General features: G+C 47.7%; 2 protein-coding genes across 4 annotated transcripts in view; one reads left to right on the forward strand and one right to left on the reverse strand.

Moving 5' to 3' along the window:
* The window catches only part of Tmem63b (transmembrane protein 63B), a 25,591-nt gene extending 18,906 nt beyond the window's left edge, over window positions 1-6,685 (reverse strand). For 2 of the 3 annotated variants that reach the window (XM_076858643.1, XM_076858641.1), the window contains exon 1: window positions 5,990-6,110. The gene's annotated coding sequence lies outside the window, so the exon portion shown is untranslated. Of the gene's footprint in view, window positions 1-5,989; window positions 6,111-6,594 lie in introns of those variants that run through there. The other variant, XM_076858642.1, reaches the window with a different exon arrangement.
* On the forward strand, window positions 6,220-19,609 carry Mrpl14 (mitochondrial ribosomal protein L14). The gene is made up of 3 exons (XM_076858644.1): window positions 6,220-6,326; window positions 17,090-17,179; window positions 19,103-19,609. The coding sequence occupies exons 2-3, from the start codon at window positions 17,109-17,111 to the stop codon at window positions 19,467-19,469; spliced, it is 438 nt and encodes a 145-aa protein (XP_076714759.1). The 5' UTR covers window positions 6,220-6,326; window positions 17,090-17,108; the 3' UTR covers window positions 19,470-19,609.
* The last annotated feature ends 1,333 nt before the right edge of the window (window positions 19,610-20,942 follow it).

Genomic DNA, 20,942 nt, shown 5'->3' on the forward strand with positions numbered 1-20,942 from the left:
TTTAAACTCTGTTAATTGCCTCAATATAATTGGCCTCAAAACAAGATGTTTGGCCAGGCACAGTGGCACATGCCTGTAATCCCAGCTACTTGGAGGCAGGAAGATCATAAGTTTGAGGTCAGCCTGGGCAACTCATCAAGATCCTGTCTCAAAATGAAAAAAAAAAAAAAAAAAAAAAAAATAAGAAGGGCTGGGGATGTAGCTCAGTGGTAAACAGCTCTTAGATTAAATTCCCAGTACCAGAAAATAACACTAACAAAACCAAGATGTTTAGCCCTGTGTCCTCAGAGCAGGGGTCTGAGGATGAGATCACAGGAAGCCAGATAAAAAGCAAGACTTCTGGGTTTGTGTTACCTGCCTAACCCCAGCCACTCCTGCTTACCCTCTTCCTTTCCTCCTGCCATGGCACTAGATACCCCTGCACTATTCCCTCTCCAGCTTCTTTACCTTCCCAGATCTCTGCACAGGGGTCACCAGAACAGTATGAAGACTACAACTCCCAGAATGCCATGCTCCCACCCCCACAGCAGGGCAGGCTGGGAAAGCTATCCTCTCCAGCAAGCTTTTCCATTGGCAAGAGAGGGGAGAGTGGGCAGCGTTTGGCCTGTCCAAGCCCCTGCAACCAGGGTACTGCCCTCCTGCCCGTTTCCCTGCCAGGGCCCTCTGTTCTCTGGGAGGATGGGGTGGGCAGGAGGAAGGAAGGGGAGCCAGCTAGCCGCCTGGGCTCTGGAAGTGCTAGGGGACAGAGCTAAGCTGGGCTCTGGGGAGGTTCCCAGGGAGGAGACATGTAGCTGCAGCGGGGTGGCAGCAGCACCTGCTGCCCCACCCCATCCAACTGGGGGGCCCTTGGGGGCCCCTTTTGCTGACAACAGTGAAGCTCTGCCTAGGCGGGGGATGTCCCCAGGGAAGAAAGGAAACCTGACAGAGAGAACAACAAACCTAGAATGGGTGACTGCAACTTTGGAAGCAAGTGTTCCTCAGCCCCCTGGGGTGACTCAGGGTTTCTCCAACCCACCAGTCCTGGGTTTTTCCCTTCTCCTTCCTAACATTCCAACCAGAGGGCAAGAGGCAGGAGCTTTCAGACGGAGGAGGAGGAAGCTGGGTTGTTTACATGTTTCCTTGGTCCCAGGGAGTCTTTGCAAAGCATGGGTTAGGGAGGCTCAGGGAGTAACTGTCCTGCGTGTATACATGCCTCCCTCTTTTCTAGCCTAAGCTGACTTTAAAAATCACATTAACTTAGTACTTTTAGCAGGCACTAAAAGTACTAAGTTATTGAGTGTCCATTATTTCAAGAGTCATACATGGTTGCATTTAATCCTCAACAATCCTATGAATGCCATTGCCATTTTAAGATGAGGATGGAGGGTTTAGAGAAGTTAAGTAACTTTCCCAAGGTCTCATGGCTACTAAAATGATAGACCCAGGATTCAAACCTAGGTCAACTTCTTTCTTAAGCTAGAACACTTTTTTTTTTTATGTCGATGAACCTTTAATTATTTATATGCGGTACTGAGACTCGAACCCAGTGCCTCACACATGCTCTACCACTGAACCACAACCCCAGCCCCAGAATACTCCCCCCACCCACATGCTTAGAATGAAACTCTACAGATTGTTGAAGCTTCATAAATAAAATGCTCACTAAACACTCTCAGGCCAAAGAACACAAAGGCACTGTGGGAATGTGTGTTTAGATGAGCAAACATGTGCTCTTCTGTGTGCTTGAAAATGTGTGTGTGTGTGTATGTGCCCGCGCTCTAGGAGAGCTAAGGTGGCTGAGGTGACTGCAGTCCACAGAAAGAAGGGAGTTGCTGGGTTTAAGTGGAGGCATGAATGTGGGTGTGTCTGGGTGCCTGGGTACATAAACATAAAGTGCACAGACCCTGGGGCACCAGAGCAGGTTAAAGGCAGTCGTATGTTTCCCGGGGCTAGGGGTGTGGATGTGGGGGACTCTAACTCGTGCCCCACTTTTTCAACTCACCACTCCCAGGCACTCTAGAAATCTCAACAGCCCATTCCTACACCTCACTGGTTCTTTCTCCAAACCCCAAGGCCAGAATGCCATGGCCTCCACCCCATGCTGCAGAAAGATGGAACCTTCTGGGAGTTTCTACATTAAGTGGCTCCAACAGGGTAGGGAGCGTCCAGCTGAAATCACCAGTCCTTCTGCTGCCACCCTCTTTACTGTTACAAAGCACTCTCCCCTCCAAAACTTTATTGCGCCTCCCCTTGTACAAGAAGAAGATGGAGCAAACTTAGATCACTATCCCCATTTTTTAAAAATGTTTTTTAGTTGTCAATGGATCGGTTTTTTTAAAAAATTATTTTTTAGTTGTTGATGGACTTTAATTTTTTATTTATTTATATGTGGTGCTGAGAATCGAACCCAGTGCCTCACATATACTAAGCAAAGGCTCTACCACTGAGCCCCAGCCCCAGCCCTCACTCTCCCCATTTTGCAGGGGAGGAAAGGACCCAGGGAGGTAAAGAGACTAGAACAAGGTAACAGGGCAGGTAAGCGATGGAGTTGAGGCTGGTGGCTCTGCAGGTTGAGAGGGTTACTTCAAGTTCTATATTGTGGGGGCGGGGTTGCTGGACAGTTTTATCAAGGGCAGCTGCTCTCAAAGCCAGCACAAGGCCCAGTAGCTAAGAGGAGGGAAGAGACAGAGGTGGGCTATTTGGGGGGTGAAGGTGGCAGCGGGTAGTTCTTTCATTGACATGCCCCAGTCAGTTGTGTGCTGAAGTTTCTCTAGTCTGAAATGGAGGCTTTAGCTCGAAGTGGGCAGAGTGATGAAAGGTTGTATATTTAAGTTAAGGTTGTGACTTTACCATTAGGGAGTGTGTGTAGAAGTTAAATGTTTTTCCTTATGGAGTTACTATGGGGAGAGTTAACTTGGGGCTTGGGATCATAGGGAGGTGGAAGGTAAAGATGGAAGCCAGCTGTGATACTGTGTAACCTGGGCCTCAGTCTTCCAATCTGTAACACAGACATACTAACATCAGGGCCTCCCCTGCTGCTGCAGATTTCAGAGGGATAGGCAAAAATGTATCTATAAGTAAGAATAAATTAGTAACAATGCAAACCTGGCACTGTGGTCCATACCTGTAATCCCAATGGCTCAGGAGGCTGAGGCAGGAGAATTGCAAGTTCAAAGCCAGCCTCAGCAAAAAAAAAAGAAAAAAGAAAAAAAGCGAGGCACTAAACAACTCAGTGAGCCCCTGTCTCTAAATAAAATACAAAAAATAGAGCTGGGATGTGACTCGGTGGTCAAGTGCCCCTGAGTTCAATCCCAGATACCTTCCCCTCAAAAAATTGTAACAATGCATTTATCAAATGTTTCTTAACTTTTTGTGCCACTGTTCTAAGCAATTTGTAAATATAACTCATTTGTTCCCCATCACAACCTCAAGAGGTGACTGTGGTATACAGAGGGTATATAACTTGCCCACATTCAGCCAGTTTGTGGTGGGTCCAGAGATGGACCCAGGCAGCCTGGCTCAAATGTATGCTCTTAACTGCTGCCTCTGCAAATAGAGGAGCCCACTTCCACCAGGGAGCTGAGGGCTGGGGGCTGCCAGCCACAGCTCTGGAGAAATGCCATACTCTTTCTACCTGCTTGCCTTTCCTCTTTCTTGGGGTTCCTAGACCTTCCACTTGATCTTAGGTTTGTGAGTTCAGGTGCTGGGGGTGGAGATGGGAAGTAGAAATAAGTGACAGAAGCAATAGTCTGGTTAAAAGCAAAGACTCAAGACCTGGCTTCCCCCCCGCCCCCTTCTCTTCTTCCTTCTTTCTCTATTTGTTTCTTTCTTGGTACAGAAGTTGGGATGGTAGAACCCTGGCAATCTAATAATGAGTTACATCCCCAATCCTTTTTTTTTTTTTTTTTTTTTTTTTGAGACAGAGTCTCTCTAAGTTGCTGAGAGTCTCCTAAGTTGCTTCAAACTGGCCTTCTTCCTGCCTCATCCTCCCAAGTCACTGGAATTAAAGGCATATGCCACCACGCCTAGCTCCGACCTTTTATCTTGGGCAAATTACTTAATCATCCTGGGCCTCAGTTCCTTCATCTGTAAAATGGGAACAATAATCCAGTTGTGTGACTGTTTTAAGAATTAAGATGACTATGCAAAGCTCTTAATACAGTTCAAGACATATAACAGGCTCTAAAAATAGCCATTGTGATTAATAAGATGTGGAATATGATGGGTTGATTTAGTGGAGGAAAACTGGTAAAAATCAAAATAAAAAGAGAACACAGAATTTCTCTAAGGAGGAGGATGGCTTCTCCTTTAGACTTAAGAACTTAAACTGTTAAAGACTCTGCCACTGAATGGCAAAGAACGTCCCCAAACTCTGCAAACATTCCTATCCATTTGCAGCAGGCTGGGATGTGGGGGTATGGCAGGTGATGCTCTGCCAAGATGGGTCAGAAGTTCAGAGAAGAGAATACATTCATGATCAATTACTAGGTAGGGTGCCAAGCTCTTTACTTGTGTTATCTTGCTTGACAAACCATATAAGGAGGTGGTAATAACCATAATTTTTAATGGAAACATAGGTTCAGACTGGTTAAGTAACTTGTCAAGGTCACACAGCTTAATTATGGCAGTACTAGGATTTGAACCCAGGTCTCTATTATTCTGTTATACTTGGAGAGACTTTGTATGACTTCTAAAAGAGGGTACTCAGGTACCTACCACCTGTCTTCTGCTTTACAACATCTCCACCCACCTACCCACCCACCTACCCACAGGCCAAGACTGCATGGGGTAAATTGACAGCAGGCCCCAGCATGTGCCATCTGGGGCATGCCAGGGCCTGGACCCTCTGATGCCCTGGAGGACAATCATGCTGCCAGCACACTTCCACCTGGAGCCTGGCAGACACTCCCACTCCCCTCCTCACCTGTGCCTGGGAGGCAAGACTGTGAGCCCCTCCTCAGGAGGTGCTGGGCACAGCCTCATTCTTCCTGGGCTGCTGCAGACCCGAGGAGAGGCCAGATTGGTACCGGGAAGGCAGGCCCCAGCCTCCAGAGCAGTGGAGTGCTCAGGCTTGCCTGGAGCTGCCAGTTCTCTGCCCCAGGGACCCAGGCAGGTGGCAGCAGAGTCCCAAGGGCAGCCGGCCCCTCTGACCTCTCGTCGCCACTTCCCAAGCGTCCTTCCCTTTGCTTGGGAAACCCGCGGAAAGCTTTGGGACAGTCTGCCCTGGGCGGTTAAGACAGCCAGGAGGGACAAAGCGCACCCCCTCCCCCCAACAGGGCCTTTGCCCCACTCCCGGTTCCGCGTCTCAGTCTTTTCCCCACCGCACCCTCCAACGCAGGCCCGGGCGGCTCATGAATGAACTGCCCTGTGTGGGGCGCAAGGGGAGGACACGCTCCCCGGGCCAGTCGCCTCTCCGGCCCGCCGATCAGTCCCCAGAAGGGCTGGGGGCAGCAGCCGGCCTCGAGCCAGCACCCACGAACCCTGCCCTTGCCTGAGCCCGAACCCCTGCTCTGGGCCAGCCTCTTGTCTACACTGCCCCCGGAACAAGAGAAAAGATAAAAGAAACCGAGGACATCAGACTTGGCGACCCCGGAATCCAAAACTCGGGGGCGGGGGCGGCTGGTTCCCCACAGCGGCGGCGGGCTGGTGGGGCGCAGCTGGAACCCCGGCGGGGCGCGCAGGGGACGAGCACCTGGTCCGGGCAGATGGGATAAGAGTGGCACTAGGGGGCCGGGACAGGGGTCCCACCCCTTGGGATCTCCCAGGGCCTGGGGTCAGAAGGCGGTGCACATCTGGACCCCGGACAGGGGTCGGAGGATTCACCTTTGGCTAGAGATGGTGCGGGGTTTGGGGGCAGTGAGCACCACCACTGGGTCCCGCGGGCCCGGGCACCTCTGGGTCCCGCAGGAGGTTGAAGGGAGGGGACGCGCAGCTGAGTCCTGGTTTTTTCTTGGGTGGTGGTGGGATCTTCCAAGCAAAGAGAGGGGGCTGGGGAGGGTCGCGTACTCACCCCCAGGCGCAGACTCGGCTCCGGCTGGGAGCCCCGGGTTGGGGCGGGGCGGGGCTGGGGGAGGGGGAGGGGGAGTCGCTGGGCGGCTGGAGCTCTGGGCTCCTGCGGCGGCCGCGGCAGTGTATGGGGGAGGGGGAGCGGGAGGAGGGAGGGGAGGAGGGGGCGGGACCCCGCGGGTTCCACCCCCCACGCCAGTGCACGCAAGCTGCGCGCGCACTCGCAGATCGCTGCTCGCCCCGCGAGTCCGGCGCGCAGGCGCAGGGGGAGAGGCCGCGTGGGGGAAGGCGGTGCTTGGCCAGTGGGGCTCGCGGCGGGATATTCCGGGGCGGCGAGAGCGGTATGGAGGGGGAGCGAGAGGGGGTCAGGTTCCTAGCTGTGCTCCTCCTGTCTCCCTTTCTTCCCTGCAGCAGGGAAGGCTCGCTCCCCGGGGGTGGGTGACGGAGGATTTGTGGGCCCTTTGCGCATGGGGGTCAGTGGGAGGAGTTTCGACGGGGAGGGAGGCCTGAGACCTGGACCCTCCTCTGTCCCACTCTCCCTTTCTCCTTGGATTGCGGGGGTCCCTGCGGTTTCTGCGCCTCCCTCCCACGCACCCGGCCCGTGCTCACCGGCCTTCCCAGGGATGTGGAGCCCGCCTGGGAACGGGAGGGCTGCGGTCAAGCCTTGGCGAGGTGGTTTTGGAAGGTCACTCTGGCGCGGCTCTCCTGCAGTTATCTGCTCCTCCCTCCCCTTTCCAACTTCGGAATGGAGATGAGTTTGCTAGGCACTTGGATGGCCTGAGGAGTGAGTCCTGGCTTTCACTTCTGTTTGCCGAGTGTCTCCCCTGGTGCAGGGGGTTTCCTGGTTTCTCATTTCACCAGAGACTACAACTAGCCGTAATTAAGACTGGAAAGATGGAGAGAGGGAGAGACAGACTGATTTTCTGTATATACCCCCCCCCCCCCCAGATAGGATCACAAAGACCCGATGAGCACCAACTTTAATTTCGTTTTCCTGAAGGGAACAAAAAAGGAAGCATTGCTTTCCATAGTTGATAGTCACGTTGGGTTACTTGGGAAATGCTGGCGATGTGGGAAATACTTAAACCTTGCAACCACTGCTGGACAGAAGGATAAAGCCTATTTGGGAGCCACTTGTTCCTGTAGTTGGTCGATGTCTGTGCCGCCTAATGGCTTTTCAAAGGTTCTAGGGTAGCTTGTAAATTGCAACTGTGAGATTTGATTAATTGCAATGTTTTCCAAACTGTTGATTCCTATCGGTGAGTTAGAAATAAGTTTAGAAAATCTCGTCCATCGTTTTTAAAAAGATGAAGTAAAAATTATCCGAGGGTGTTGCATTTAGTAAGAATATTGCTTCTTGACACTTGTTTTCGGTATACACACGTGAGTGTATAGAGAGGTGTTGTACAATGTGTTTCCGTGTGTCACAGTTAGAAAAGTCTGAAAAGCATTGATCTCCTGTACCCTGTTTGCCCTCTTGTCTTCCTTAGCTTGAGTTTCTTGTCAGTTCAGATTGCCCAGGGGATGCAGTTAGTATACCAGGAATATACACTGAAGGACAGAGTGGTATCTTCCAAGAGGTTACTTCCTAGGAGAGAGAAAGTTCACTCTTAGTTCACTGGAAATACTGAAAAATGGATTTCGTTGAGGGTAGGAGATAGATTGGCTTTTTGGGGAAAGGGCAGTTTTTCAACTGTGACAAAAAGTTGGGTGGGGTGAAATTGCTTTTGTGAACTTTCTGGTGGCAGGAGTCTTTGTAGGCTTGGATTCTAAGAATTGTTTTGGGTAGGAGCAAGCAGTTTAGATGAAAAAGGATAGGCTGTGATTTTTTTTCATTTCCTTTTTTTTTTTTTTTTTTTTTAAAGGATTGTTCATTTTACCCTTAGACCTTTTTGGATATATATTTTGTGTGGAACTTTTTACATTTTTAACTTTATGGTAATAAAACTAGTGTGACCATTCTAGCTCTGTGTCTATAATCCCACCAGCTGGAGAGTTCAAAGCCAACTTCAGCAATGGCCAGGTGTAAGCAACTCAGTGAGACCCTGTCTTTAAATAAAATTACAAAATAGGGATGGTGGGGATATGGCTCAGTGGTCGAATTCCCCTGAGTTCCAACCCTGGTACCAAAAAACAAACAAAAACCCCCAAAACTAAAATGACCCATTGTTTGCATGGATCAATCAAATTCATGTTGGGGCCAAAGAACACTAGTAGTGGATACTTGAAAATGGAAATGAGGGGCATAGTTACCTGGTTTTGGACCTCCAAGATCACTGGAAGACATTTCTTAAATATTATTTTTAAAAATAATTAAAAAGTTATGAAGTTATGAATCTGAATATATGGTTGGTTGATTCCTGAGCTACTCCTACCTATCCCTAGTTAGGCTTATCACCTATTAAGGAGTATATGGACCATTAGGTGACTCTTTCTAGTTAGAAGATGGGAAGCATTTCAGCAAGCCTGATAAGAATTGAGTTAGGTGCATTGTAGAACCCATAAAGAAACAGTCTGTGTCTCAGGAGGGCTGCGAACATAGTAATTTAGAATCTCCTCAGCTCCTAGAATCTTAGAGGATGCAAAGGTCCTTTAAAACCTATTTTACTCCATCCTGTCCTCATTATTGTGATATTTGGATAGATTTTTTTTTCTTTTTTTTTGGGGTACTGAGGGTTGGACCCAGAGGCCCTTTACCTCTGAGCTATATTCCCAGCACTTTTTTTTTTTTTTTACTTTGAGGCAGGATCTCACTCGCTAAGTTGCTGAGGCTGGTTTTGAACTTGTGATCCTCCTGCCACAGCCTCCCAAGCTGCTGGGATTACAGGCACCACTGCACCTGGTTGTATTTTTCTATTGTTTGTGTTAGTTGGGTAATTCTTACAGCTTGGGGTGGAGGGGCTTGGGAGTGTCACTAAAAGTCAGGTTATGATTTAACCTTCCATTTCAGAGGCTGATGGTTGTTTGGGTTGTTGCTCACCCTGGTATGATTTTATAGGTATGTTAACAATGACAATCAGTGTGCAAGAGAGGACTGAGATTCAGGTCTCAGCTTTGTTGTTCTCTGGGTTAGGTAATATGCTGAATATTAAGAAAGATGCAGGTAGCTTATTATTCACTAGGGAAATATGGGAAAGAGTAGGAAAGTCCCTGTCAAATACTTAAAAATTATTTATGTCTTTATGAAGGAGAAGAAACACTTTTCCATGCCCACTCTAAGCTGTACTCCCCGCCCACACCCCTGTTCGTAGGCATAGAATCCAGGGGCACTTTATCACTGATCTTTCATACCCAGCCCATTTTATTTTGAGACAGCTCTGCTAAGTTGCTCACACTAGTCTCAAACTTTTTGATCCTCCTGCCTCAGCCTCCTGCGTGGCTGGAATTACAGGTGTGCGCCACTGTACCTGGTTCACCCTAAGCTAAAAACCATGGTGCTTCCCCAAGATCAAGGAGTGAGGCTGCTCTTCCTGTTTAGGGTCTGGGACACAAACTCTTATCCTGCAGACCTGGTCCTACTGGGTATTTCCCAGGGATTTCCCAATTGATCCCTTAAGGGAGTGAAGCAGAAGCACTTTCACTTCCCTGCCTCTTTGCTCTTCCTAATAACCTCTACTTGACAGAGTCAGGTTGACTTGGAGAATTGTTGCCCCTGCTCCTGCTGGGGATTGAGCCCAGGGGTACTGTACCACTGAGCTCTATCTCAGCTTTTTTAAAAATTTTTAATTTTGAGACAGGTCTGGCTGTGTTGTCTGGGCTGACCTCAAACTTATGAGCTTCCTGCCTCAGCCTCCCAAGTAGTTGGGATTACATGGGATTATGGGTTTGTGCTTCCATGCGCTTGCTAGACCTAGAAAAGTGATTCCTAGGCCACAGACTTAATGGGAGAGGAGGGGAAGCCTGGGTGAAGGGAGATGCTTTCCATCAGCAGCTTTTCCTCTTTGGTTTTAGGTACCCCCCAGTCCTATACACCTCAGGCTTTGCCTTTTCCTCACTGTCCTCTTCCTCTCCCGACATCTCCATAAATCTGGCTCTTTGCCACTGTCCAGTGTAGGTACTAACAGAGAATATGTGTGCAATTAAATAGACTTAACTTTGCCTTGTGCATTTTTTTCTGAGTTTGACTACACCAAGAGCAATACAAATTTATTTCTGAATTATATTTGTTCGCCCATCTGTGAGTCAGGGATGGGAGGGGGACAAAGGTAGACTAGATTAAATTTACACATTGAAAGACAACTTGAATGAGTGAGAATTGATAGATGTATCTAAGAACCACTGCTTTACTTTTGTAACAAGATGGGACACAAGTTAAACAAATACAAGACAGAAACCTTGGACCTGTTCATCCTTTGTGGATCAAGTTGAGAAATGTGACTTTTAATTTTTTTTTCTTTGCAGTTCTGGGGATTGAACCCAGACCTTTGTATAGGCCAGGCAAGTGTTTTACCACTAAGCCACATCCCTGGCCCGAGAAATGGGATTTTCTCAGTGGCATCTTTGGTAGAAATTGTCCCTTATGCTCTTTAAGGATGCTTTGCTCATTGGTAGTGGTGATTGACAGGTGAATCTGAATCAGCTGAAGTTTTGGTCCATGCTATACCTAGTGCTGGGTATAGCATGGATACTTACTGAAGAGGCAGCTTTAAAAAATAAAATAAAATAAAAAAACATTTATTTTTTAGTTGTAGGTGGACACAATACCTTTATTTTATTTTTATGTGTTGCTGAGAACCAAACCCAGTGCCCCACACATGCTAGGCAAGCACTCAACCACTGAGACACAGTCCCAGCCCTCAAGAGGCAGCTTTTTATTGTCTGATTTTTAAAGTTGTGTAGCAGTTTTTTTTTTTTTTTTTTTTTTTTTTTGTACCAGGGATTTGAGCCCTTTTTATTTTTTATTATGTGAAAAGCTCTCGTTAAGTTGTTTAGGCCCTTGCTAAATTGCTGAGGCTGACCTTGACTTTGTGATCTTCCTGCCTCAGCCTCCTGAGTCCAGGATTACAGGTGTGTGCTACCTTGCCCAGTTTGTGTGGTAGCTTTGACAAAGGAGTGCCCACCTTGTGTGTGTGTTGGATTTGTTTAGGTAAAGTCTGCTAGAGGTTAGGCAGCATCTTAGGAGTGCCGTTATTTTGCAGGGTGTGATAGAAACAGCCTTGGGTTCTGGTCTGGACTTTGTTGCCTTCTAACCTGGGATGAGTTAGCAAGTGTCACAGTGTTTCTGACTTTGTTTCTTCATCTGTAAAATGACACTTAACTGCCCTGAGCCCTCATATCTAGTCCAAGTCCTTAGTCTGTTCAACCTCACAAAACTGTTGCTTTCTGTGTTTGTGTTTTCATTGGGTGCTTAGGAATGAAATCATCAAAGAAAATGATCTTGGCAAGAATACTTTGGGAATTGCAGCATGTTACAGTTGTGTGAAGTTAAACACACATTCATCTTTCTGAAAGGGAATTTTTTGATAGACAAATAGAAATGAATCTCTAAGTATCAGTAGAAGTATTTATTAGTCCAGGATGATTGGGAGAACCCTGCCAAGATCAAAGTATCAAACCTGCATGATGGGTGAAGCATCTTGAGAGTTCCTCCTTTATTTATTTATTTTTTAATATTGGGAATTGAACCCAAGGATGCTGTACCACTGAGTTACATCCCCATCCCCAGCTTTTTTTTTTTTTTATACCCAAGGTCTTGCTAAGTTGCCAGGGCTGGCTTCAAACTTGGGATCCTCCTGCCTCAGCCTCCCAAGGCATTGGGATTACAGGCCTGTGCCAGAGCACCCGCCTGAGAGTTCCTTTATTTGATTCTTCAAAGCTGCCAGGCTGTTGCCTTTCCCTGCTTTGATGAAGAAGGACATTCACAAGCTCACACTAGCAGTTTGTTCTTTTTGTGGCTGGGCTTTGCATTTGATTTCTTAGTGTTTCTTTTCCCTTCTGTTACATACTAACAAAATCTTCTTTAAGCACTCATTTCTAATTATGCTGAACTTTTTGTTTTCTTCCTTTTCTATAGAGCCCATTCCCCTTGAAAAGCCTTTAAAATGTATGACCCATTCCAGGAACCTGAATATTGTCATTGTTGAGGTGGAGACAATGTATGGATAGATGTGCGCTGGTTACTAGGCTTGCTGCATTGTGGGTAGAGCTGCAGTACGATTGGCTGATCTTCAAAACTCAAGTAATGGTTATTTTCCAGCTTTCCACCAAACATTTGAGGTGTCAGTTCTTTTTGTTTGTTTTATAAACTCAGACTTTGTGTATGAGATCTACCTAAGAATGAGTCCCCCAAGCAGTCACTGGAAGCCTGGGTAAAGGGCGCAAGAAAACCTCCTCAAACCCCCAACATGGAAACTCTCTTGCGCTGGAGGTTGAATTGCAAATCAGTTCTGTCCATTTGACACACAGTTCTTCAGCTCTTGCTGTGTGCTGCACACTGACCAAGGCAGGTTCCGTCTCTGCTGCCTGGGTGATGAGCCAAGAAACAACTCATTTGTGTATCTGTGAAACCAAAGCCATCGTGCCCCTTGCACTCCCTCCCGCCACCATGCTTCTACAACCGAAGGGATCTTAAAGTTAAGCCAAGATGAAAAAATGAGCCTGGCTCTTGGATGGATGGCATTAAGCAATTTCTCTTCCCCCTTCTCTTTTAACAAAGAGGCTGTGATTTATACCCTGAAATGGAGGGTAGTGCTCCGTACTGACCGGGAAGTGGCATGAAAACCCCCTCTCTGGCACCACTGTCTTCCAAATACCTGGCTTCCTCTTTGAGAGTTTTGACTCTGAACGATGTTGGCTGTGAAAGCGTTATGTTTACAGTAGGTTTGAAGTGAACCAGGCCCTATGTCCTCGGGAGGGATATATGCTGGGAAATAACCACCAAGATCCATCAAAGTTGCTTTGAAGTCAGTTGCTGCCTCCATTGCTCATCCTGGGTCTGAGGCAGATCTTCCAGGGTGGGATGAGGCACGTTCCACAGTGGGCAGGGCAGGTGCCAGGCCAAGAGGTGGATCCAGGGGCCTGCAAACGAAGCACAGGCTCCTCCCAGGACTGGCACCTTCCTGCCACCAGCAGCATTCTGCAGTGTGTTCACCTGAGAGGTGCAAGTCCCCATGTGCAGATAGGTGCCTGCAGCGTGGGATTGTGGCCTGGAGCTGGGTGGGGTGGGGTTGGGCCTGGTTTTCTCCCAGCGGGCTCGCTTTACTCCATTCAGCAAATGCCTGTTGTGCTCCTGCTATTTATCTGGATCTGCTGGGGAAGATAGGGAGGAGATAATAGTTTTTTTTTTTTTTTTTTATGTTTTTTGGGGGTAAGGGGTATATAATATAGTAAGTGAAATGTTTGACTCTTGCGCTTTAAGGTCATAGTAATGCTTATGGATGTCCATTTGGTGACTAAGTTGTCTGGGTCAGGATGGAGGTCAATATCAAAATCACTAAAGAGGTAGTGAAAGTTGTCAGGTTTTTTTTTTTTTCCTTGTAAAAATGGAAGCGCTCCCTGGAGGCATGACTCTGTCACTCTTGTGTCCAAGGCAAGACTGTCATCACTGCCATCTGAGTCTGTGTGACTCCTGAATTCCTGTAGCCAGTTCAGATGCCGTGCTGTCAGGTCCTCTGTGGTTTGTGTGTTTTGGATAATAAGTAGCAAGGAATAGAATGTTAAGGGACATCAAAAAAAAAAAAAAAAAGGGTCCAAGTTTGGTTAGTGTCTGTGTTCGGGTAGTGCGTGCAGTCTCTGACAGTTCCAGCAGGTTACACAGTGTCCCCAGTGTGCAGGAGGGACAGCAGCTGGTGCTGCAGTTTTACACAGGCTTCTTGGAGATAGTGGGCTTGGGACCAGGTCAGAGGGGTGGGCAGAGAAGGGGCATAGGTTGTGGGGTGGCTTGAGAGTGAGGCAGGGAGAGGAGGTTTGGGCTTGTGCACTGACTGATGTAAGGAGTTAAGTGGGGTGCCTTGAGTGCTGGGGTTTGTGGTGAAACCCAAGCCAGGAGAGTTCTGGGAAGCCCCTAGATGCTCTGTCCCATGTTCCTGAGGAGCAATGCAGAGTGGAGAGGCAGGAGGAGGCTGGGTGTTGTGGTTCTTAGGGAGGGAAGGTGGGTGGCGCTGGGTTATCTTGAGGATTAGCCTGGGAGCCTCCTTTCTCCCAAGGAGCCAGACCAGGGGCCTGCCAGCGTCAGGCCAGAGGGTTCGGCAGCCAGGACCAGGAGGACTGCTCCCCTGTGTGTCTCCTACCCCTCCCACCCTAGTTTTAGTTGTTGCTCATGTGGAGTTCTTTTCACCACCTACACTCTACAGATTATCTTCAAGACTTAAATTGGATTAGAGTGAATGATTTTCACCTGGTGTTTGTCTACATTTTGATTGATTCGGCAGCACAGAGTTGGCTATGAGTAGAATGAGCATGTGATGTCAGTATTCTTTTTTTTTTTCTTTTTAGAAGTAGATGACAGTGGAGTGTATTTTGACATAAAACATGGAGTTAACTTCCCTTCTGTGGTTATATACCATGTGGAGTTTCACTGTTTGCATATTTTTATGTGAACATAGGAAAGTTCAGTCCATTCCACTGTCATTCCTAATCCCACCTCCCTTCCTTTCCCTTCTTTCCACTTTGTCTAATCCAGTGAACTTCTAACCCCCCCACCATTGTGTGTTAGTATCTACATATCAGAGAGAACATTCAGCCTTTGGGTTTTTGGAATTGGCTTATTTCACTTAGCATGATAGTCTCTAGTCCATCCATTTACTGGCAAATGCTATAATTTCATTCTTCTTTATGACTGAGTAATATTCCATTGTATATATATGCCACATTTTCTTTATTCATTCATGATGGCAATTTCTTGATGGAACAAGAGTGATTTAACAGTTGGAAAAATATTAATATTTAAATTACAATTGCCAGGTTTACTCCCTGATAAGTAAGATTATGGGTTCAGGAAACCAGCTATTTGGTTCAAATTTTTGCCTTGTCAGTACTAGCTTCGTGTCCTTGGTCAAGTTATTTAACCTCTGTGGGCCTCATTTCCTTGTGTGTAACACTGAGGCTAATAATAGTACTCATTTCCATAGAGTTTTTTTTTTTTTAAAGAGAGAGACAGAGGGGGAGAGAGAGAGAGAACTTTCAACATTTATTTTTTAGTTTTCGGCGGACACAACATCTTTGTTTGTATGTGGTGCTGAGGATCGAACCCGGGCCGCACGCATGCCAGGCGAGTGCGCTACCGCTTGAGCCACATCCCCAGCCCCCCATAGAGTTTTTGTGAGCCTTAAATCAGATGGCAATGTAAAGCACTTAGCTTGGTGCCCAACACTTTGTAACCAGCCAGTAAATGTTCATAAAGAAAGGAAACGGGCCAGATGACCCTGGAAGCCGCTCAACTCTGGAGCTCCTCATGTGCAAGGTGCTTGTGGTAGGAATGCCCTAGACCCAGGCCGCAGTCATTTCTGGTTCTGGTTCTGCCCTTGACAGTTTGTGGGCTCGATATAAGTCACTTAATGTCTCTGTGAGATGAGCTGCGACATCAGGAGGAGGAGGAGGAGGAGAGCAGGTATGGGGTGCCAGGCCCTGGGCCGAGGGCTCTGTGCAGTAGTCTGGCTCAGTCCTCCTGAGTGCAGGAATCGTCAGTGTCCCAGCGTTTCACGTGGGAAAAGCTCAGCACTTTAATTACTTGTCCAGGGTCATTCAGCTAGCAGACATGAACTTGGCCCTCTCTGTCTGTCGCCTGTGATTCCATGTGTCAGTTGTTAATAGTTTCATAGGCTAGCTGCCTGCCTTTGATTTAATTTTTGATCACAATTGTATTTGGCCAGTGCTTCATGGATTGTTTTAAGAAAAATACTTGGGAGTAAGCCTGTGATTTGAGGCTAACTTGTAGTTAACATGCATTTGTGGAATGTGTAGGCATTTCTGTGGTAGTTAAAGGGTCCTCCGCACCCACCTTTATTAAATAAAGTCTTATCTGAGGTGCTTTGAACTTGTGCAAAACAAAGCCGTGTGTAAACACTACAGTGTAGAGTCTGGCTCTGCCGAGCTCTTGAATGAGACCCTCTCAGCCAAGTGTTTGGGTGGAGGAACAGGCATATTCTGCAGCTGGAACCACAGCAGGCTGTAGGCTCTCTCGAGCACACCTGTGAGTGCTGTTGAGGTGTTGCAGAACGCTGGTGACTGCCATAATTGATTGTTAAGATTGAGGTCTGCAGACTGGAGTCACGAATCTTAGGCTGGTATTGGCTCTGTCACCTCCGCCTGCTTTCCCAAGCCCACTTTCAGCTCTAAGAAGGTGTCAGTGGTTTTTCCATGTTAGTGTTGTTGGGGAGACTGACCCAAATATAGACTTTGGTCAGTGACTTGGCAAGGGCGGTCTTTGGCTCTACTTTGTTGACCTTGAGCTATACAGGTGTTCTGACTTTCACATTTGGGGGAAAGGTGATGTAGTGACAAGCAGATGGGCAGCTGCTTAGACCACCCATTTTCTTTTTCTCTTTGTTTTGGTACCAGTAATTGAACTCAGGGGTGCTTAACTGAACACATCCGAGCCCTTTTATACACAGATAGACACACACACACACACACACACACACACACGCACACGCACACACTTGCCAGCTTTGAACTTGCAGTCCTCCTGCCTCAGCCTCCCAAGCCACTGGAATTACAAGCATGTGCCACTATGCCTGGCCAGTCTACTTTTTTTTAGGGGATTAAGGTCTGATATCAAAAGGTATTCAAGGGAAATAGTGTGTGTGCAGCTCCGTGGGGTTATTGGGCAGTAGTCACTAGCTAGGGCACGCTAGAGGACTCAAGTTCTCCTGCCTGTGGAAGTCACCGCGATGCAGGCATCCCTGTGTTGTGATGTTACTTACTGTGGAAGTGTTGAGGGCCAGTCCTGCTCTCTGACCCCAGAGTCAGAATGTGAATCAGCAGAATTTGGAGCTGGAGTTCTCCATCTAATCGTCTGTGTATCTTTTAACCACTAAGATTTATATTTAGTGACTAATAGTCTTGTGCTAGAAGTGCCATCTCCCACACAAGTCCCCAAAGAAAACTGGCTCTGAGTCAGGACTTTGACTTTGAAATCAATTTTTTCTTCCCCCTTTTCCATCAGGATTTGCTGTCTGGCGCCCATGGCTGTCTTTAGTGGGCTCTGGGGCCCCGTCACCAGTGCAAGCAGAGCCTTCAGCCAGCGCTGTTTCAGGTAACTTTCCGCATTAAGTTCTCAAAACTGTGCCTTTGAGTAAACCTCTCTTCAGGAGAGGAAACTAGATTGGGAGGAGAAATTCAGGGAAGTGTCTTGGGGTCAGGGAAAGCTAAAGGAAATCAGCTGAGCTGGAATTTGGCAGGATGGTGAATGGTGATGGTGGGTAAAGAGGTGAGTTCTGTCTGGCAGGTGACAGGGACTAGCATATGATGGAAGCTTGTTACTTTTCAGTCTCTGTGAGACTCTTACAGAGATTCTGACATCTCTGACCTGTCGTTCCCCTGGGGCATTAAAACCTTCTCTTTTAAGAATGGAAAATGTATTTAAATTACAAAATAATACTGCTTGTTATAAAAAAAAAAAAAATCAAGCATGTTAGAAGTGTGACTTCCTGCCCTCCTTCCAGACACTAAGCTAGGACAGCCCTACCCCATCAGTGTCCCCATGCCACAGGCATTTTCTGAGCACTGTGCCTGGGGCTGGTCATACAGAGTCAAATGAGAGTTGCTTCCTGCCATGAAAGAGCTCTCAAGTGGGCTACAGGAAGGAACTTGAAAACAAATAACTCCAAGAAAAATTGATGAGTATAATAATAGGGTACTTGGGAAGGCTTGAGCCTGGAGCTGCAGTGGAGGCTGGCGGGGAGGAAGGCAAGGAGGCAGTCTTCCCAGAAGGGAAGTGGGCACAGGTCCTGTCCAGGTCCTCAGGGAGGCTGGGAGGCAGTGTACTTAGAGTTTCCTGCCAGCTGCTGGGGCCCAGCGTAGGTGTGCAAGTGTTAGGATGTGACCTCAGAGGCGGGTAAGTTGGGATCAGGTTGTGAAAGTGGAGAACCATTGAACATTTCTATGCCGGGGAATTGCCTCAGTTTTGTCTTCCAAAGAGAGCCGTGGCCGGCAGAGTGGGGTGCGGCAGGAACCAGTGAGTACACCTGTGTCACAGTCGCAGGTTGCCTTGCTGCTCAACAAGGGACATCATCAGTGAGGATACAGAGAAAGGGCAGTGCTTAGGAAGTGGCGTCAGTAGGACATGCTGCTGGTGGATGTTTGATGGTGACAGAGGTGTATGGATGGGAGCTGGAGTTTATGGAGAAACCATTCCCTGGGTAGGAAATGCAGCAGCAGAACAGGGCTTGCAAGGGCCCCAGGAGGTCAGTGTGCATTGGCGGTAGGGCAGGTTCTAGGGAGCCTTGTGGAGTGGAACTATAGGACTGGAGATGGAGTTCACTAGTTGGCAGCAAGGAGAGTGGCTGAAACTGCCCAGGTATGTAGAATGAGAGAAGAGGCCCTAAGGTGACTACCAGCAGTGAACATGTGGAAAATAGAGATCTCACTGTAGAGATGGCTCTTTAAACACCATCTCGGCCTTTAATACACACTCTAAAAAACAGTCAAAAAAACCCAACCCTTTTTAGTATCAGAAGATTGTTACCTTGACTTAATTCCAGTTTCTGCAGTGTGTGAGCAGATTCCCTTAGCAAGCCTGCTCATTTCCATCTCCAGGTTCCCAGCAACACGTAGATGAGAGCATTTGGGAGCGAGTGTATCTGGGGAAGCAGGTTTTGCAGGATAGGCATTGGCTGTAGGCCTGGTCCATAAAGGATTCCTGAGTTCTCAGAGATCTTTTGGAAATCAGAGGCTTTAAGTTAGAGCTGCCATGAATGATGGTGTAATAGAAAAGTAGAGTTCTCTTTAAAATCCATTCAAATCAAGATCTTGCCACAGCAGCAGAAGCTCTTGATTGTAAGGGAATTTGGGTATACATAGTCCTGCCTGCCTGTCAAGGCTCCAGGGCTGACTGTGCTCTGTGTGTGTGTGTGTGTGTGTGTGTGTCTCTGACTGACATGAACTCTCTTGCCTTACGAGGCCATGCACCTTGGCCTAGACGGGAACAGGTCACAGCCTGTTTTTTCTTTCCCACCAGCACCACTGGAAGCCTCTGTGCAATTCAGAAGATGACCCGGGTGCGAGTGGTCGACAACAGCGCCCTGGGGAGCACCCCATACCATCGCCCCCCTCGGTGCATCCACGTCTATAACAAGAATGGGGTGGGCAAGGTGGGTGACCGGATACTGCTGGCCATCAGGGGACAGAAGAAAAAGGCGCTCATTGTGGGGCATCGCATGCCTGGCCCCCGAATGACCCCCAGGTTTGACTCTAACAATGTTGTCCTCATTGAGGACAATGGGAACCCTGTGGGGACCCGAATTAAGGTACCCATCCCCAGCAGCCTGCGCCAGAAGGAAGGAGAATATTCCAAGGTGCTGGCCATCGCTCAGAACTTTGTGTGAACAGAGCCCAGGCCTCTGGCCGCAGGGGGCATGTGGATAGAGCAGCTTCGAGAGCTGCACCTTGGCTGAGAGGAGCCGCCTGCCATGTGGCTGCTATGCGGGGTCACAGTGTTCCGTGAGACAATAAATGTTTTTATGTATGTGTTCTTCCTGTGCTTTCTGGGATGTGGGCATGGGGTAAATGACACTGAAGCAGTTGAAAGGTGGCCAACCCGTCTGGCCACGTGTGATGACAGTCTTTGCATGGAACAGGCTGGCTGCCGGGGATGGGTCCTTGCCTTTCTGGTTTGGATCCTACGATATGAGTTCATCCAGGATCGTCAGGCTCTGGGAAACTGGTATGAATCAAATGACAATTTATAATGTACCACGCAGTCTGTCACTTTCTAACTAAAAAAGGTTTTGTTCTGTTTTCCATCCACAGTATCCTCTCCCTGTTTTAGAGGACCTGAGGTATGGAATGGTCGTAAAGATTACTGGGTTTTGGAATTGAGCAGTGGAACAGTGGCAGCCTTTCTAAACTCGAGTATTTCTCAGAACACTCCTTTTTGCCCAGTGGCATAGGGCCTCCTCCCAGGACTGGTAGAGAAATGGACAGGTCCTTCTATTTTGAGATGACATAATCTTGGGCCTGTGCACATGATTCAGTGACAGTTTATCTTCTGATCACTTGTTGGCCTTGTTGGGAAGATTAGGAGCTCTCTTAGTGTCTTTAATGGAATCTTATCAGGTCATTTATAAATTCATTCATTTAAAATGCCTTGGGGGCTGGGCACAGTGGCACACAGCTCGGCTCGTGAGGCTGAGGCAGGGGATCCTAAGTTCAAAGTCAGCCTCAGTAAAAATGAGGCGTTAAGCAACTCAGTGAGGTTCTGTCTCTAAATAAAATACAAAATAGGGCTGGAGATGTGGCTCAGTGGTCGAGTGCTCCTGAATTCATTCCCTGGTATCAAAAAATAAAATACCTTGAGGTGCTTCTTAAATATTTCAATGGCCTCTGAGAGGCAGAGTAGTGTAATGGTAAAGAACACAGCTCTGTAGCCAGACTGCCTGGGTTTGAATCCCATCTGTACCACTTACAATTCATGACTTTGGGCAAATTATTTTACCTTTCTGCCTCAATTTCCTCACCTGTAAAATGGGGATATATTAAGGATATAATACTTGATAGGGTTGATGTGCCTGTAAGTGCTCAGAGCAGTACCTGGCAATAACAAGCACTAACTGTTCTCAGCGATTTCCTGTCCTCAGGGAGCTTACAGCTTTGCGGAGGAGACCAAGCCTACATGAATTAACTCCCCAGATGGATGCAAAACACCAAGCCTATCAAGGGCCTATGATAAAGGGTTAGATTCTCAGTGGGATTAGAGGCAGCTTCCCAAAGAAAGGGTTGCCTCAGCTAGAGTCTGAATAAGTGTTATGATGGAAGTCAAAATAGGGTTCCTAGAAGATTGGGAATGTGTAGACCAGAAA

Source organism: Callospermophilus lateralis, chromosome 6 (assembly GCF_048772815.1).
Source record: "Callospermophilus lateralis isolate mCalLat2 chromosome 6, mCalLat2.hap1, whole genome shotgun sequence".
Classification (NCBI taxonomy): Eukaryota; Metazoa; Chordata; class Mammalia; order Rodentia; family Sciuridae; genus Callospermophilus; species Callospermophilus lateralis.

Coding starts and splice junctions, on each gene's coding strand:
- Mrpl14 (XM_076858644.1), top strand. CDS start 17,109: ATGGCTGTCTTTAGTGGGCTCTGGGGCCCCGTCACCAGTGCAAGCAGA. Junction 17,180..19,102: donor TTCAGCCAGCGCTGTTTCAG/GTAACTTTCCGC, acceptor CTTTCCCACCAG/CACCACTGGAAGCCTCTGTG.